This window comes from Caretta caretta, chromosome 9, assembly GCF_965140235.1.
Source record: "Caretta caretta isolate rCarCar2 chromosome 9, rCarCar1.hap1, whole genome shotgun sequence".
NCBI lineage: Eukaryota > Metazoa > Chordata > Testudines > Cheloniidae > Caretta > Caretta caretta.
Genome location: NC_134214.1, coordinates 27,607,936 through 27,627,901, shown reverse-complemented (window position 1 = coordinate 27,627,901; position 19,966 = coordinate 27,607,936). Strand labels below are relative to the sequence as shown.

General features: G+C 40.2%; 1 protein-coding gene across 8 annotated transcripts in view; it reads left to right on the top strand.

The window, feature by feature from the left end:
* The window catches only part of MED12L (mediator complex subunit 12L), a 334,051-nt gene that overhangs the window by 13,877 nt on the left and 300,208 nt on the right, over positions 1–19,966 (top strand). For all 8 annotated transcript variants that reach the window (XM_048863447.2, XM_075132179.1, XM_048863442.2 and 5 more), the window contains exons 2-4: positions 4,194–4,298; positions 9,043–9,234; positions 11,805–11,964. In XM_048863447.2, the coding sequence (XP_048719404.1) occupies positions 4,194–4,298; positions 9,043–9,234; positions 11,805–11,964 (457 nt within the window). The remainder of the gene's footprint in view (positions 1–4,193; positions 4,299–9,042; positions 9,235–11,804; positions 11,965–19,966) is intronic.

Here is a 19,966-nt window from a genome sequence, read left to right as displayed (position 1 = left end):
AATTCCTATGTTACCCTTCAGACTTCCCAGAAATACTCAAAAGCTCTGCTCCTTGTTGAGGATAACAAAATAAACCAAAAGGGGAGTTTCTAGGTCAAACTCCTTTTGGAAGACTGTTTTGCCAAAAAAAGATTATAGTCCATATATTTTTGGAAAAAAAAAATTCTTCTGGCACAGTATTTGTTTAGTTTTGGTGAAGTTTAGGGAGTTGGAGGAGGCTGTTAGAGCAGGTCTTAATTGGCAAGTTACACCCCAACCTGTAAAGACCTAGGTATGTACATGCGATTAGTTCACCGAACTCAGTGGGATTGCTCATGCTTTTTTGAGTTCTTATTGTCCCATTAATAGGACTGTGCACTTGTTTAATGTAAACACAAGCATAAATCTCTGTAAGATCAAGTCACTGTCAAAACTTTATAGTAGTGATAATCTCTCACCGTAATACTCCTACTGCAAAAGTAACACTCCAGAAGAAAGAAAAGGAGTACTTGTGGCACCTCAGAGACTAACCAATTTATTTGAGCATAAGCTTTCGTGAGCTACAGCTCACTTCATCACTTATTTATGCTCAAATAAATTGGTTAGTCTCTAAGGTGCCACAAGTACTCCTTTTCTTTTTGCGAATACAGACTAACACAGCTGCTACTCTGACTCCAGAAGAAGTAGGTTGAACTGCAAAAGGGGCACCATTGCTTCGTTGTAGCTGATTATTCCGGCTGTTTCAGTATGGGTAGTAAAGATTTGTTTCAGTTGTGGTTTCAGCCACCGAGCTGAAATGGTTGCATAGAAAGTTTCAGCAAAGCAAAATATGGTACAGACCATTTCTCTTTGTACCTGTCATAAATCAGATGCTGTTTTTGCTCCCTGCTCTTGGGGCAGGACTACATAGGATGGTGTTCTTAAACCCTGCCACAGATCTCAAGTCGGAATGAAGCTGCCTCTGTAATGCAGTGGGAACATATTTTTACCTTTGCTGTCTGAATTGCATTGGTTTCCTGTTTGTTTCTGGGAGCAATTGGAGATGTTGATTCTAATCTGTAAAGTTCTTCATTCTGTCTGACATCGTGTCTCTCTATGCACCATCACAACACGTGAGATGCTGACAGTTTCTAGATATGTGATCTGAAGGGCTGGAGCAGTGAGTCCCCAGCTGTGGGAGCGCTCTGCTTTGGGCAATCCAAAAGCGCTTTCAAATTCACTGATTTTTTTTTTTTTTCAGAAGGCCATGCAAGACACAATTTTTAGTACAGATCTACTCTGGTTATTGATTGTCCCTGTGATATTTATAATGGCTTGTTAAAGCAACAGTGCTGCTTGTGCTTTCTGTGGTGAACAGTTTCCTTTGTTCTTTGTTAACTTGTGTCATGTGCCCAGCTGCCACAGCACAAGTGCATAAAAATATAGAAATGTTATCCCTTCTGTTTCCTACAGCTTCAGCTGAAAGCCTTCAGGTTTCTAATCCAAAAATAATAAGAGTTCTGGGTGCCTCTGAAATGTGTCTTGTGCTCTTTGGATGGTATAACATTTAAATACCTTCGGAAAGCTTTTGGTCATTGAGCATTGCGACGCATTCAGGTAAGTGCCAGAATTAGCTCAGGAGTGTAGCCGTGTCGTTGGATATGCAGCATCCGCAACTTTTGATGCCAGTGTCTCTTTTCTGTAGTATTGGTAGAAGGACTGGGAGGCAAGGATCAGACATATAGCTCCATTTAGCAATGAGAAGTAAACCTAACTCTTGCCCCTCCACCTTGAAAATATGGAGCCATCTTTGGAGAGGTGGGATAAATGCTACTGGCTCTTCAGACATGAGTCTTGAAGGGCCTAAACTGTAGGTAGAACAACTTTGTCATGGGATTTCCCTTTTACGGGCCAAACTAAATACATCTTTGAAGAAGGGGGTGGCGAAGCAGATGGAAAGGTTACATTTGTGTGTGTAGTAAGACCATGTTTGGCTTTAACAATACACTGGAGAACTTCTTTATGAAGACCATGTCATTTTAGAAAATGGCCCTTGTAGTGCAGCCAAGAGCAGTGAGACTGATAATAGGGTCATCTGCGGAGTAAGTGCTGATAATGGAAGGCAGTGGTAGTGATGGCAGCTTAAATATTTATGTTCGGTCATTCTCCTAAGATGATACATTTGGGGAAAAATATATTTGTAAACATGTTTGTGTGTAGAGAAATTCTAGTGCCTCACGTGAAAGGGCTTTGCATGGGGAAACAGTGTTGGAGCTGATGGGAACACAGGCAGGCCATGGAATCTTTTTGCCTCTCACTCCCCACCAGAACAAAAGAAAACCAAACTAATAACAACAACAAAAACTGGCAGATCAGTACAGTTCATTGGCTGTAATGCTGAATACAACCTGTATGTAACAGACAAGCCGGAGGCCTGGCACCTCTATCACTGGGTCTCAGTTGGTATTCTGTGAGTTACGGTTTTTGGAGGGACTGTGTGACTGTTGAGAGCAAGGCTTGCTGGGAATGGGGAAGCAGAATATAAAAGGCAGGTACCACGTCTTGTTTGCCAGTGTGAAGAGAGACTTACAAAGAGCAGCATGCTGATGAGGTTCTCCAGTGACTCGAGGCCAGCAAGCAGGGTTCCCAGTAAGGGGCCATGCTAAGGCCTGTGGAAGGAGAGGTGAGATGGGCCAGTGTAGGAAGTGGGTCACAGAGAATTATGCATGGAGTGGGCAGCTGTTTTGCTGCTGTAAGATGTTAGAGGCTGGAGCCTCTGATTAGAGGGTGGCGCAGGCTTCCCTGTGGTGCTGCCTGACAGTGGTAGTGTACTGGCACCCTGGCAGTGAAGGGGGAAAAGGGCTGTTGTGATACACTGGAGCAGAGGGGGAAAATTCCAGACTTGTGCGGTTTTCCTTTGGGCCTTTGTTTACCCCAAAAGGGAATGCTTTTTAGTTTGGTCAGAGTGTCAGGCCGCCTTACCAGTAAAGGCAAGCAGAGGTGTAGATGGAGGAAACAGAGGCAGGAGTCCACCTAGCCTTGCATGTACCCGATAATGGAGGTTTGTGGCTAGCGGATCTATCCAGTTCCTGGACCTGGATTTATGTGTGTAGTCAAGTCCTGCCACACTCTTGGCTAACCCAGAGCTCGCCCTGCTGCAGAGCTCAGCCCTATGGCATACAGAAGACTGTGGAGTCACACTCTGCTCTGTCTGTGCTTCACGTCCTCCCCTCTCCCAAACAGTAGAACCATATTGGTTCTATTGTGTGTGGGCTTGATGCACAGATACTTGTGTTGCCGGCACCCAGTGCCGAGAGGCTAAACAACAGCTGGAGTTGGTTCGCTATCCGGTGTGCTACACCCAATAATCACAACGGGGTGGAGAAGCAGAAAAGCTTATTTGCAGCTGCAAAAAGGTACAGGGAGAATAAAATCTCAAATCCTGCGCACAGAGCAGGAAGTTACACAGGCTTTTATACATCCTTTTTCCCAGCATACTTATCCAATAGCAAGCTGCCCTAAGTATCCATATAGCCAGCCAATCCAGTTCCCAGCTAGTGCCCCTGTTCTCTGTATCATTTCTTAAACCATACATAAAGCTGCTTTATTCAGCATTGTTCTTCCATATCTGCCCTGTTTGGCCTTGCTTAGTTTCAGGCAGTCTGACTCTGCTGCATATTGTTGCAGATTCTCAGCATAACTGCTGTGTGTGCCTCCAGGCGGGGGGCCAAGGACACTTGGGCCTAGTACGCAGAGCTGCTGCGAGTGCCTCCAGGGGGGAGGAGGGGCCAAGGACAATTGGGCCTAGTGCGAGTGGGCTTCATCGACACTCGTGGTCTTCCATCCCCTCGAGTTACCTAGTGGCCATGCCCCAGTGTCCCCAACACTTGGATGATTTGATCTCCAGGCAGTTTCTGTTCTTCCTTCTTTCCTCTTTTTATAGGAACCCTCCTGCTCCAGCAAAAATACAGACAGGTTTGAGCTGAAGCCTGGAAATCTGGAATTAGGAAGAACAATTTCATGTAAATGGGAACAAGAGTTGCATACTGTCATCTTCCCTTTTCATACAATTTTAGAGAAAGCATATGTAGAGAATACACCGTCTACGTGCAAAATATACAGTGTGACACACCAAGACTTGCTTTTATAAAAATATGTTTATGCGAATGATCAAATTTAAAAAAACCTAAATTCTAAATTTAATTCTTCGTAACTTAAAGATATGCTCTTTGCAGGATGAACTTACTGCAGTGAATGTAAAGCAGGGTTTCAATAATCAACCAGCCTTCTCTGGAGATGAGCATGGATCTGCTAGGAATATTGTCATAAATGCCTCAAAGGTAAGGCAAGGTTTGTTAGTTTGCTGGAATACTGATTTACAAACATGTATATTTTACCATTTAAATTACTTTTTTTGGAGGATGGGGGAGGGAAAGCGGTCTACAATTTGTAAGTCAACAGTGGTGTTTTTTGTTGCACTGATTGTTCTACACTAAAGTCTTAATATTTGTAGATCAAGATTGGATGTTTGTCTAGAAGATATGCCCTAGGAATTATTTTCAGGAAGTTCTGCGTCCTGTGCTATACAGGACGTCAGAATAGAAGATCAGAATGGTTCCTTCTGGTATAAGAATCTGAGTATTGAAGTTAATTGTAAACCTAGTGTAACAATGTTGAGAGTAAATTCCAGTTCTTCAGCTGGTTACTGTACTGGCCTTCAGATGTTAATAATAGGGTTGTAAGTAATAACCAACATAGATTTGTCAAGAACAAATCATGCCAAACCAATCTAACTCTTTGACAGGGTTACTGGCCTAGTGGATAGGAGGGAAGCTGTAGATGTGGTGATCTTGATTTTAGTAAGGCTTTTGACATAGTCTCATAAGCAAATTAGGGAAATGTGGCCTAAATGAAATTACTACAAGGTAATTCAACTGGTTGAAAGACCATACCCAGAGTAATTATTAATGGATTACTGTCAAAGTGGGGTGGGGGTGTATCTAGTGGAGTTGCACAGGGGTCTGTTCTAGACTTGGTACTATTCAATATTTTCATTGATGACTTGGATAATGGGGCATGCGCAGGAGGGGACAAGCGGGACCATGCCGCGCTGTCCCCCCCCCCCAGATAATCAGCAGGGCCGCAGAACTCCTCCTGGCCCCAGGGCTGTGTCAGGGAGCGCGAGCTACTCCCGGCTGCAGCGGGGACCCTCCAAAAGCGGTCAAATTCAAATTCCTGTAGATGCCTCTGCTTATATTTGCAGATGACCCCAAGTTGGGAGAAGTTGCTAGCACTTTGGAGGACAGGATTAGAATTCAAAATGACTTTGACAAATCGGAGAATTGGTCTGAAACCAACAAGATGAAGTTCTTTAAAGACAAGTGCAAAATACAACACTTAGGAAGGAAAAATCAATGTAGAACTACAAAATGGGGAATAACTGGCTAGGTGGCAGTACTGCTGAAAAGGATCTGAAGATTATAGTGGATCACAAATGGAATGTGTCAACAAAATGACGCAGTTTGATAAAAAAACAAATATCATTCTGGGGTGTATGAACAGGAGTATTGTATGTAAAACATGGGATGCAATTGTCTTGCTCTGTTTGGCACTGGTGCAGCCTCAGCTGCAGTACTATGTCCAGTTCTGGGCACCACACTTGAGGAAAGATATGGACAAACTGGAGAGAGTCCAGAAGAAAGATACTGAAATGATAAAAGCCTTAGAAAACATGTTCTCTGAGGAAAAGTTAGAAAACACTGGACTCCTTTAGTCTTAAGAAAAGAAGACTAGGTGTGGGGGTGAGAGGAATGTGATAAGTCTTCAGATATGTTAAGGGCTGCTATAAAGAGGACTCTGATCCATTTTTCTTCATGTCCACTGAAGTTAGGACTAGAAGTAATCAATTTAATTTGCAGCAAGGGAGATTTAGGTTAGGTATAAAGAAAAGCATTTGAATAGGCTTCCAAGGGAGGCTGTGAAGTTCCCATCATTGGAGGTTTTTAAGAACAGGTTAGACATACACCTGTTCAGGGATGGTCTATGTAAACTTGTTCTTGCCTTAGCATAGAGAGCTGGACTAGATAACTTCTCGTGGTCCCTTTCAGCCCTCTGTGGAAAAAAGGGTACTAAAAACTGGTTTACTTGACATAATACCAGATTGTAACATTTCAACCTGAAAAAGGTAATTACTTTTTGTGTTCAGTCTTATGTTTTCATGGTTTATAAAGGCAAGAATGACTTTCTTTCCCTGTAGGTAATCATTGCTGGTGTAAAGACACCTGCCTTGTGGTGGGCCGTTAACTGGTCCAGCTGTTTACTTACTGCCAGGAAATACCTTCCCCATCAGCCATTGTTGCTGCTTGTTTGATTCTATTCAAATGAAGATTTTTTTAAAATGTAGTTTTGAATTGGATTTACTAAATCTTCACATACTTTTTTTATGAAGAAAGCTAAGCAAAAATCAAAGTACTGTAAAGCTCAGTAAAATATAAGTAAAAGTCTTCTAACATGATAATTACAGCTTATAACTTAATTTTTTTTTTAAAACAAGGTTTTTCAAAGGAAACAGAGAATTTCTTTTTTCCTCCTCTGTTCTCCTCCCCCACTTTACCACTGGGAAAGGAGGTGGGGGGGAAGGAATTATTTATTGATGGAAAAACTGAAGTTTCAAGCAAAATGAAAAAATTTTTATTGCATTTGTAATTTTTAATAGAAAACACTTATCTTCAGGGCTGGTTGGAAAAGTGATTTTATTGTGATAAGTAATCAACTGTTTTGTACACAGAGGACATGTAGCTGTTTGGAGAAGCATAAATATCAAAATATGGTATTTGCCAATTTATTCTTTTAAAATATTAAGAGATGCATATACAAATTGTTTGTATTGACAAAATACTAGTGCATTTGTGCTACATTCTTGTGGCTTTCGTATCCTCTAGAACTGCTACCTGCAGGCACTTGCTGTGTCATTTACCCTTTAATTAGTCTTGCATTGAATAATATTGTACTGTGATGAGATCTTAACTATTCAAAAATACAAACTTAAAAAAAACAGTTCTGAGGAAATGCTCAGAGCTATTAAAGCTGTTTTATTCTACATGACTTAAAATGTGTTCAATGTCTATTTTAAAGCCTTTTTGCTGAAATTAAAACTTAACCACCTGGAAACATTCTCCATGAAGATTAAAACGCCCCCCACAAAATGGTTTTAAAATATCCATCTATAATATCTTATGTTGTGATGAAATACTTGTTTTGAGATCTAAATAAATTTGGATAACTTTTTTTTTTCTTTATCGCATCTTTGTTTTTCCTGCTGTTGGTAGGGCTGCCAATTTTAGTTGTACATATTCCTTGAGGTTTCGTCACATGACATAATCTGTAATTAAAGATTAATCTTTAATTCCTGGAGACTGCAGGACAATCCTGGAGGGATGGCAACCTTAGCTGTTGGTTGAACCTGAGATTGCTGAAATACTGTAAAAGGCAGTTCCCTTGAGCATTTTTGGCTTAGAAATAGGGCTGTCGATTAATTGTAGTTAACTCATGTGATTAACTTAAATTAATCACAATTAAAAAAATTAATTGCGATTTATTGGACCTTTAAACAATAGAACACCAATTGATATTTATTAAACATTTTTGGATGTTTTTCTACATTTTCAAATGTATTGATTTCTCTTCCAACACAGAATACAAAGTATACAGTGCTCACTTTATATTTATTTTTTATTACAAATATTTGCACTGTATACGTTTGTAAGCTACACTTTCATGATAAAGAGATTGTACTACAGTACTTGTATGAGGTGAAATGAAAGATACTCTCTTTTGTTTATCATTTTTACAGTGCAAATATTTGTAATAAAAAATAATATAAAGTGAACACTTTGTATTCTGTTGTAATAGAAATCAATACATTTGAAAATGTAGAAAAAATCCAAAAATATTTAAATAAATGGTATTCTATTATTGTTTAGCAGCACAGTTAATCGAGATTAATTTTTTAGTTGCTTGACAGCCTTACTTAGAAGAAATCAAGAAGTATTGGAAATCTCATGAATCTATGCTTAAACATTTTCATATACATTTGAACCTTTATATGCTTATCTGTACCTTTTCAGGTTTGAATATCATCACTGATGATGGAAGGGAATTGAATACTGTCCTAGTCATAACTGAGGGCTTTGTGTACATGGCAAGATGCTGTGTGGCAAACCAGGGTGTCAATCTACAGTACTCTAGGTCGCTGCATAGTAATGTCCCACATGGACACTGCTACAGCACACTGAAAGTCCTGGAGTGAGGCTTAGCAGATTACTACTTGAAAATACAGTACACTAAGTCATTCACTGTATTGTAACAGTGTCCACGTGGGAAGTTACTGCATGGCAAGCTGGTGTGCTGTAGATTGATACCCTAGCTTGCTGAGCAGTAATTTATCAAGCCCATAGTTTGCTTTTAAGCAAAGGGTGTGTATGGGGTGAGGGAAGGGGCATGCACGTGCACTCTCACACAACGTGCTATAATGATGAAAGATCGAGGAACAGTGAGAAATGTATTACTGTTAAAGTAGTTATTTTAGACTTGTATTATGGTCTCGATCCAGCAAAGGATTTAAGCACACTTTTAACTTTAAACATGCGAGGAGTCCTGTTAAAATGGGACTATTTATGTACTTAATGTTTAGAAGAATTCTAAATTCTTTCCTGGAATGGGCCTAAATTGAGGATAATGTTCTATTGGAGAGACATGGAAATATGGGTTATAGTGTAATCATTGGAAATATGGTGTGCACTGCATTTTTTTTCAACTTTATCAGGCATCTTCAAGAGCCTTTCTTATTTACTGCTTGGCTCTGTTGGCCCTTATCTCCTATGACTAGTAATGATGCTCTGCTGCTTAGCATAAGGAAACTCCAGCTCCAAGCGCCAGGGAATTAAAGTGTAAGCTTATTAAACTGATAGCTTAGACTAGAGTGATGACTACCTCTATTCAAATGGAAATCCTATGTGTGTTAATGTACAATAGATGCTTACTTACTGTGTTGTCTTATATTTGTGTTTTTTGTTTTTCCACCAGATTGGCGCTTATTTTAGCAGCATATTAGCAGAAAAGCTAAAACTTAATACTTTCCAGGACACAGGAAAGAAGAAACCACAAGTAAATGCCAAAGATAATTATTGGCTGGTTACTGCTCGCTCTCAGAGTGCAATTCACAACTGGTTCACAGATTTAGCAGGAAATAAACCACTGACTATTTTAGCAAAAAAGGTATAAACAGATTTTCACTCCCTTTTTTAATGTTCCTTGGATTTTACAGAGTTGGAGTATTTATGTAGTACTTTATTTATATTAACCAATGCATATTTCTGCATTTATTTATTAAAAAGTGACTTGATCTCATTCTGATCACAAAGTAGGCTTTCTTTTAATCGTGTAATAAGGGTGTAGGTGGATATGGACAACTCTATATACATCACATGGGGAAATGCTTTTTTCTCTGTCCTGAGATGTATAGTAATGGGAAAATTGACATACTTTATAAGTGGGGTCCCCACTGAAATCAATATGATTTTGCCACTGACTTCAATGGGAGTAGGAGGATGCTTTGATACGTTTGTTCTTGTCTTTGTATCTTCTCATTCAAAAGAAAAGAGGCAAGATTCCCAAATACCATCTAAACTGTAAAGTTCTTTGTGCAAATTGCCTTACTTCTCTTTGGCTATAGTTAACCTTGGGTAACCAGGTTCTCTGTGTATACACTTTATTTAGATGTTTTCTGTCTCAGTGCAAGAATTCTGCTCTACAGAAATTTCTCATAACAAAATAGGAAAGTGTTGGAGGTTGATGCAGTATTGAGAGAAACACCTTGCTTTTACTCCCACGCTCTTGAATACCCTTTATATTGACACCAATACGTCCTTACTATCTCTTGTAAATTATTTTCCTTTCACCATTCTTACTCCTAAGATCTTGCTCAGGTTTGAGCTTCCAGCAGCTCAAGGATGGGGGAAGACATCTTGCTTCTTTTCAGGTTTCTTTCAAATAGCATGATGTGTCTGAAAAAAGAAGTGTGTGGAACTAGGAAAAAATTCTGTCAAACTCTGATCAGTTAGGAATATTGAGACAATCAAGACAAGTGTCAGTGTGGCTATGGAAATCTTACACTGTGCTTGAGATGGAAACTGGAACCAAAATAACTAAATTGGTGTCATTAGTTATTTTGGTGTAAACCTGTCTGTGACAATCTTATTGTGGTATAAGAGTGACCTATGAGTTTAACAGGTTTCAGAGTGGTAGCCGTGTTAGTCTGTATCAGCAAAAACAATGAGGAGTACTTGTGGCATCTTAGTGACTAACACATTTATTTGGGCATAAGCTTTCATGGGCTAAAACCCACTTCATCAGATGCATGGAGTGGAAAAAACAGAGGCAGGTGTATATATGCACAGTACATAAAAAAATGGGAGTTGCCTTACCAAGAGGGGTGTCAGTGCTAACGAGACAATTCAATTGAAGTGGAAGTGGGCTATTCTCAACAGTAGAATACCAAGGGAGGAAAAATCATTTTGGTAATGAGGCAAATGTAATCAGGGTGGCCCATTTCAAACAGTTGATAAGAAGGTGTGAGTAACAGTAGGGGGAAATTAGTTTTTGTAGTGACCCATCCACTCCCAGTCTTTATTCAGGCCTAATTTGATGGTGTCCAATTTGCAAATTAATTCCAGTTCTGCAGTTTCTCACTGGAGTCTGTGTTTGAAGTTTTTTTGTTGAAGAATTGCCACCCACTTTAAAGTCTGTTATTGAGTGTCCAGGGAGATTGAAGTGTTCTCCGACTGGTTTTTGAATGTTACAATTCTTGACGTCTGATTTGTGTCCATTTATTCTTTTGTGTGGAGACTCCAGTTTGGCCAGTGTACATGGCAGAGGGGCATTTCTGGCACATGATGGCCATATGATATGTTTTTTCCACTCTATGTATCTGATGAAGTGGATTTTAGCCCACAAAAGCTTATGCCCAAATAAATGTGTTAGTCTCTGAGGTGCCAGAAGTACTCTATAAATTTAAGTTACATTGAGATATAGTACTCTTATTCCACAATAAGATTGTGCACAGTGAGACCTAAGCAGAGCTGTGAGTTACACCAAGTTTGGTTCTGGTTTCTGTGTTTCCGAGGCCTACGACTAAAATAAATAGCATAAGAATATATACCATCCATTGCCAGGAGTGAGTATTTTACAATAAGAGCTATGTTCATTATCAACCAATAAGGTTAATTTCTTAACTTAAAAAAATGTTAATCTCAGAAGTGGTGACACTGAAAGGATCCTTTAGACTATGTTCTTGCTTCCTAGTAAGTGGCCAGGACACTTAAATGTCTGAACAGCTAGGATAATTGACCTGCCAATAACACCACAAAGGGATACTAACATTGTCATGTGTCTAGTAACACAGAATGGACCACCACTGTTACTGAACACCTGTGAGATACTGTATGAAAAAATGCTATCAGTCAATGGCAAAGATCATGAAAACAGCCATTATTATACCAGGGACAGCAAGCTGAGCATTCACGCTTTACTCCACAGTATGAGTTGCTTTGAAAAAGTGTTCAATGGATATGTTTTCTTCCTTAGATATTGCTTCAAAATGCATTACAAAATTATTCCACATATATGCAAAAAGTTAGATGATCTCCTGAGTTTATGGATTAACATAAAATATACTTCAGAAAGAATTTTAGAATTAAATAGTCAAGGTCTATAGAAACCCAAGTCGGTTTCCTTACAATTGGTTACATTGGATTTGCTATAGTATTTTATTTTCTGTTTCATTCTAGGTTCCTATTCTCAGTAAAAAGGAGGATGTCTTTGCTTATTTGGCAAAATATTCTGTGCCACTACTGCGAGCAGCATGGCTGATCAAGATGACCAGTGCCTACTATGCTGCTGTATCTGAAGCTAAAATTAAAAAACGTCAGGCTACCGATCCAAATATTGGTAAATGAGCAAGAATTCTCATGTCTAACTGCACTGTAATAGTTGAATGGAACTGTTCCTTCTGTTCAGTGTTCTGGGGTTGTTAGGAAAGTATGTAGCAAAGATTCATTGATTAGTAGGAGTCTTATTTTTTTTCCATTTAGATTTCTATTCCCCTGGCCCCCACTCCTCCCGAAACCATCAAATAATACAGAGTGCTATAAGATACAAAATATTGCCCCATCCAATTACCCCTCCACCTGTCAAATCAAATCCCAAATCTCTAATCACTTTAGTGAAAAGAATATAATGTATTTTAATCATCTGCTGGTGACATTCATCCCAGTGTAGAGAGCTCACCTAGGGGCCTATCCATTCAAGTTCCTCTTATTATGAAGTTAAAGGCTTAAATGGCCAGAGGTCCTTCTATGCTAGGATGAATGTCATCCTGGAGTGAATTGAGCTGTTACTTTGAAAAGCCTGGAATTAAATTTGAAAGTTTATATTTGAGGCAGAATTGTATTAAAATGATTGTGGGAGCACTTTTCATTTCACCAGTGGGGTTGAATGCTACCTTCTGGCACCAAAAAGTACTGGGCCAAGTACTGAATGTACCATGGATGTGAACATGAAAATCTAAAGAGCTTTCAAGAACAGTGAGAATGGCATGCTCTTTCAAGAGAGATGGGGAATTTGTTATGTCTTCCTGCTGAAGTCCAACTTGAAAACATATTTGTAGGCTGTTCAATGCTGGAGGGATTACATTTCATGTCAGATTTTCTGTATGTACAGACAGGTTGGTTGCCTGATCCAGATCTGACTTGTATGTCTTTCTCAGCGTTGTCAGAATAGTTTAGTGTGAGCTGTCTGGCGCAGGGACTGTCTTCTCCCTTCCTTGTGTGTACAGTGCCTACCAGAATGGTGCTGCTGATTGTGGTTCCTAGGTACTACCAGAACATAAATAATAATTGGAACAAGCTTCGTCCTGGGGGAAATATGCCATTTTTCTGATCTGATATATCGCTAAGTCATTAGTATGGTCCATCTCGTTCCCGCTACCCATTTTCCATTTCCTCTGGGCCCAGCCCACCATTCCCACTGCAGATCTCTCTCTTCTGTTCTCTAGCACTATGTCCCTTATCTAAATCCTCCCTCTCTAGCTTCTTCCTGCCACTGTTCCTTGTTTGTGGGTTTGTACTAATTTGTTATTTGTATTATGATAACATCTAGAAACCCTAATCAAGAATCAGGGCTGCGTTGTGCTAGGCGCAGTACAGCAAAATGACAAATTAAAAAGAAAATCTAGGTATGAGACAGGACAAAATACAGTAGAACCTCAGAGTTACAAATACAAGAGTTATGAACTAACTGGTCAACCACACATCCCATTTGGAACCGGAAGCACACAATCAGGCAACAGCAGAGACAAAAAAGAGGAAGAAGAAGAAGGAAGAAGGCTTTCTTCCGGCAACTCACAGAAGTTACTAGATCGCAGGCCCTGGTTCTCATGGGAGACTTCAATCACCCTGATATCTGCTGGGAGAGCAGTACAGCGGTGCACAGACAATCCAGGAAGTTTTTGGAAAGTGTAGGGGACAATTTCCTGGTGCAAGTGCTGGAGGACCCAACTTGCGGCAGAGCTCTTCTTGACCTGCTGCTCACAAACCGGGAAGAATTAGTAGGGGAAGCAAAAGTGGATGGGAACCTGGGAGGCAGTGACCATGAGATGGTCGAGTTCAGGACCTGACACAGGGAAGAAAGGAGAGCAGCAGAATATGGACCCTGGACTTCAGAAAAGCAGACTTTGACTCCCTCAGGGAACTGATGGGCAGGATCCCCTGGGAGAATAACATGAGGGGGAAAGGAGTCCAGGAGAGCTGGCTGTATTTTAAAGAATCCTTGTTGAGGTTACAGGGACAAACCATCCCAATGTGCAGAAAGAATAGTAAATATGGCAGGCGACCAGCTTGGCTTCACAGTGAAATCCTTGCTGATCTTAAACACAAAAAAGAAGCTTACAAGAAGTGGAAGATTGGACAAATGACCAGGGAAGAGTATAAAAATATTGCTCGGGCATGCAGGAGTGAAATCAGGAAGGCTAAATCACACCTGGAGTTGCAGCTAGCAAGTGATGTTAAGAGTAACAAGAAGGGTTTCTTCAGGTATGTTAGCAACAAGAAGAAAGTCAAGGAAAGTGTGGGCCCCTTACTGAATGAGGGAGGCAACCTAGTGACAGAGATTGTGGAAAAAGCTAATGTACTCAATGCTTTTTTTGCCTCTGTCTTCACGAATAAGGTCAGCTCCCAGACTACTGCACTGGACAGCACAGCATGGGGAGGAGGTTACCAGCCCTCTGTGGAGAAAGAAGTGGTTTGGGACTATTTAGAAAAGCTGGACGAGCACAAGTCCATGGGGCCGGATGCGCTGCATCCGAGAGTGCTAAAGGAGTTGGCGGATGTGATTGCAGAGCCATTGGCCATTATCTTTGAAAACTCATGGCGATCGGGGGAAGTCCCGGATGACTGGAAAAAGGCTAATGTAGTGCCCATCTTTAAAAAAGGGAAGAAGGAGGATTCTGGGAACTACAGGCCAGTCAGCCTCACCTCAGTCCCTGGAAAAATCATGGAGCAGGTCCTCAAGGAATCAATTCTGAAGCACTTAGAGGAGAGGAAAGTGATCAGGAACAGTCAGCATGGATTCACCAAGGGTAAGTCATGCCTGACTAATCTAATTGCCTTCTATGACGAGATAACTGGCTCTGTGGATGAGGGGAAAGCAGTGGACGTGTTGTTCCTTGACTTGGGGAAAGCAATGGACGTGTTGTTCCTTGACTTTAGCAAAGCTTTTGACACGGTCTCCCACAGTATTCTTGCCAGCAAGTTAAAGAAGTATGGGCTGGATGAATGGACGATAAGGTGGATAGAAAGTTGGCTACATTGTCGGGCTCAACGGGTAGTGATCAATAGCGCCCTGTCTAGTTGGCAGCCGGTATCAAGTGGAGTGCCCCAAGGGTCGGTCCTTGGGCCGGTTTTGTTCAATATCTTCATAAATGATCTGGAGGATGGTGTGGATTGCACCCTCAGCAAGTTTGCAGATGACACTAAACTGGGAGGAGAGGTAGATATGTTGGAGGGTAGGGATAGGATACAGAGGGACCTAGACAAATTAGAGGATTGGGCCAAAAGAAATCTGATGAGGTTCAACAAGGACAAGTGCAGAGTCCTGCACTTAGGACGGAAGAATCCCATGCACCGCTACAGACTAGGAACCGAATGGCTTGGCAGCAGTTCTGCAGAAAAGGACCTAGGGGTCACAGGGACAAGAAGCTGGATATGAGTCAACAGTGCACTGTTGTTGCCAAGAAGGCCAATGGCATTTTGGAATGTATATGTAGGGGCATTGCCAGCAGATCGAGGGACGTGATCGTTCCCCTCTATGCGACATTGGTGAGGCCTCATCTAGATTACTGTGCCCAGTTTTGGGCCCCACACTATAAGAAGGATGTGGAAAAATTGGAAAGAGTCCAGTGGAGGGCAACAAAAATGATTAGGGGACTGGAACACATGACTTATGAGGAGAGGCTGAGGGAACTGGGCTTGTTTAGTCTGTGGAAGAGAAGAATGAGGGGGGATTTGATGGCTGCTTTCAACTACCTGAAAGGGGGTTCCAAAGAGGATGGCTCTAGACTGTTCTCAGTGGTAGCTGATGACAGAACAAGGAGTAATGGTCTCAAGTTGCAGTGGGGGAGGTTTAGGTTGGATATTAGGAAAAACTTTTTCACTAGGAGGGTGGTGAAACACTGGAATGCGTTACTTAGGGAGGTGGTGGAATCTCCTTCCTTAGATATTTTTAAGGTCAGGCTTGACAAAGCCCTGACTGGGATGATTTAGTTGGGGATCGGTCCTGCTTTGAGCAGGGGATTGGACTAGATGACCTCCTGAGGTCCCTTCCAACCCTGATATTCTATGATTCTAAGAAGAAGAAGAAAAAAAAGAAGATACAGTACTGTAAACTACTAAAAAAAGGAAAGTTTTTAAAAAAAGATTTGACAAGGTAAGGGAACTGTTTCAGTGCTTCTTTCATTTAAATTAAGATGGTTTAAAGCAGCATTTTTCTTCTGCATAGTAAAGTTTCAAAGCTGTATTAAGCCAATGTTCAGTTGTAAACTTTTGAAAGAACAACCATAACATTTTGTTCAGAGTGACGAACAACATCCATTCCCAAGATGTTCATAACTCTGAGGTTTTACTGTAAGTGGGCAAAAAATACCAAATGGGTGTCTGGATGAGATAATATATGAACAGAGTTTTTACCAGATAAACAGGATTTGATGGATACCAAGTCAAGTTGTTAACCTCCACAGTTTAAGGAAAGCATTTTTTAATTTAATATTTAAAGTTTAATACTGAATGTACTTTTAAACAGTTGTTAAATGTAGCTGAAGTACATCTCCTTTGCTGCTGAGTGTACCTGGTAAACCCTGACTTTCTGATTTAAGTGAAATGTCACTTTAAATTGGCAGCTCAGAACTGTGCCTTGGAATCCAGCATCAAAGAGACTAAAACTAAAAAATATTTAGCCAGTTTGGAAGTTGGAGAGTTTGCAGATTGTTAGGGATGAAATAATATGTTTACAACTCTTCCAGTACCTGAAATTAGTGATTCCCTTCTCCCGCCCTTTATTTATAATGTAAACCAATTAGTTAAAGCAAAAGCTCTTTGTTTTTCACCATCATATTACAGCACTTCTGTGTCCCTGCTATGAGCACCTGTAGGCTGTCATATCTTGCTAATATTTCATGCAAACATTTTTTCAGTTACTATTTGTGGGTTTTCAGCCCCTAAACTTTGCTTTGATTAACACATTTTAAGCTAGACAAGCATGTTTTTCATTCTTTAGCAAAAATCTTAGACAACTCATCCCTCTAATGGGGATGTACAGAAATAAGTGTCTGACCCAACTTTTCAAAAACTCTGAAAGTGTTTGTATTTTGGAAGTTATAAAACCGTAGTAGATAGAAGCAAAGAAACCTGTGGCGGTGCTGCATGGTGCTAGCATTGGTAATACTAGGTGTGCTACTTTATTTTCCAACCTGCATAACCTGGGGCTTCAGATTCAGAGTCAAACCAGGAAGGAGGCAAACTGAGGGTGCTGCGTATACAGCATTGTTTTTTGGAAACATTGCTGCTCATGGCAAATTCATTAACAGAAAAGAGTCAATTGATTATAAACTAATCAACTTGATTATGAAATGGACATTGCATTATAAAATACATTAAAAGAACATTAAGATTGCAAAATCCAGCACTCAGAAGTTAGGAAATGCCAGATCTGAGGTTAACCATGCAACATTAATTTGGCCTTTTAGTGCATATGCATTATGATACAGTCTTTAAGTACATGATCACAGACTCTCTTTTCCCCCACAGATCCCAGGGTCATTCAGTGCAGAGGATGATAATCTAGACACTCAAAAATGTTTGATCTAAAATATTAACATCTGTGGTTTTGCCCTAGGTTTTGGCCTAAAGTAAATTACAAATTTTTGTGTCATCAGACAAATGGTAGGGGTGTCTAGATTAGTATTTTAAAACTTGTTAGTTAATTGGCAATCAGCTAACTTGTGTTAGAACAGGAACAAAAACTCTAGTCTGCCTACTTCTACTCATGCTACTACAGCATCCAGGCAAAGGGATATGAAATATAAAAACTAGAATTGTTTCCTATAACTGAAATATTAATGATTTTTTCTGTAAAACATGTGGCATATACCAAATATATTTGATATGCGATAAAGGTTTTAATAGTGCTTTTTTGGGATAATCTGTATAACTCACTCTTGGCTTTGGCAGTCTCTTACTAATACATCCACGCTAAACTGATGCTGATAAATCTTTTGTACCACACACATACGTTGTTTTGGTGTCTTCTACAAGTGTGCTCTGAGAAAAGTTCAGGACAGAAATGTATCCTTGCCCTCAGTACATATCACAAATCATTGAGAGAAGTAATCTGTGACTCTACAAGAGCTGGTCTTGTGTCTCAAGAGATGAAAGGCTTGTGCATTAACCCACTGTGCCAGCCAGTGAGGCACAAGTAAATGTGGATTTACTGGCAAGATGAGTTTTCAGGTTGCATTTATATCTTATTAGATAGAAATTGGGTCTTTGGAGGACAGTCTACTGAGGGATCATAAATATTTGAGTTTAAAATAATTATAACGAGAGTATTCTGCAAGTCCACATTTTCCTCTGAGAACCTTAATTTTATGTCTGTCTTTGGAAATGGGGCTGATTGTCAGTTTACCATATTCTGAGCACAGCTGGAGGATGGTAGGTGCAAAGGAGCAGTGTGCAACAACCCCAACCCCAATCCTGGGGCTGGTTCTGAATCAGCTGGATTTTCAGTGTAGGTTAGAGAAGCTTGAGGGCTGCTCTAAACAAGGTTTGGGTGGAAACATCATTTAGGGATGAATTTATTAAAGGGGAAACTCTGTATGCTAGTAAAGAGGATAGGAAAGAAATTGGTAAACTACGGATAGAAGCTAGTGAGAAATGGTCAACTATAAAAGAGTCCCACTTAAACATAACACATGAAGGCAAATAACTAAATATTGACAAAATTGTACAAGCTCATGTGTACAAATGCTAGAAGTCTAAGTACTAAGATGGTGAACTAGAGTGCTTAGCATGAAATTAGGATATTGATATAATAGGCATGGGAACTTGGTAGAATGATGATACTCCGTGGAACACAGTACTATCAAGGTACAAAATATATAGGCATGACAGTGTAGGTCCTGGTGGTGGGGGATATGTGAAGGAAAGTATGGAGTCAAATAATGGAACCATAGAATCTCTATGGATAAAAATTCCATGCTTGAACAATTAGAATGTAGCAGTAGTACTGGTCTGGATGGTGACGGTGATTGTGAAATGCTCAAGGAGATTAGAGAGTCTACAGAAGTAGACAATGCAATAATAATGGGGGATTGCAACTATTCTCACATTGACTGGATATATGACCTCAGGAAGGGATGCAGAAATTAAATTTCTAGACACATTTAAATGATTGCTTCTTGGAGCAGCTAGTCCTGGAACTCACAAGGGGAGAGGCAGTTCTTGACTTAGGCCTAAGTGGAGCACAAGATCTGGTCCAAAAGATGGATAAAACTGAACCGCTCAGTAATAGCGACCCTGGTGTAATTAAAATTGTGTCATTGTAGGGGAAAAATACCAAAGAAACCCACCACAGTAGCATTTATCTTTAAAAAGGGGAACTATTCAAAAATGAGGAGGCTAGTTAAATGGAGATTAAAAGGAACAGTCACAAGGGTGAAATGCCTGCAAACTGTACAGAGGCTATTTAAAAACACCATAATAGAGGCTCAAACCAGATATATCCCAAATAAAAAAACAGAAAGAGGACCAAAAAATGCCACTCTTGCTAATCAGTAGAGTAAAAGAGGCAGTTAGAGATAAAAAGCCATCCTTTTAAAAATTGGAAGTCCACTACTAATGATGCAAATAGAAGGAGGCATAAACTCTGGCAAGTCAAGTGTAAAATATAAGGCAGGCCAAGAAAGAATTTGAAGAGCAACTAGCAAAAGACACGCAAATAGCATTTTTTTTTAAAGTACATCAGAGCAAGAAGCCTGCCAAACGGGGCCACTGGACGATCGAGGTACTGAATCAGTGTTCCGAGAAGGCAAGACCGTTGCGGAGAAGCTACATTAATTCTTTGCATTGGTCTTGTGTGAAAAGGATATGGGTGAGATCCCCATACCCATTAGATCCTGTGCTAACATAGTGTGCTTGTACTTTTTCTGAAAGTCTTTGACAAGGTTCCTCACCCATATGCTCTTAAGCAAAGTAAAGAGTCATGGGATAATAGGGAAGGTCCTCTCATGGATCAGTAATTGGTCAAAAGATAGGAAACAAAGGGTAGGAATAAATGGTAAATTTTCACAATGGAGAGAGAGAAATAGCAGGGTCCCCGAAGGATCTGTACTGGGACCAGTGAT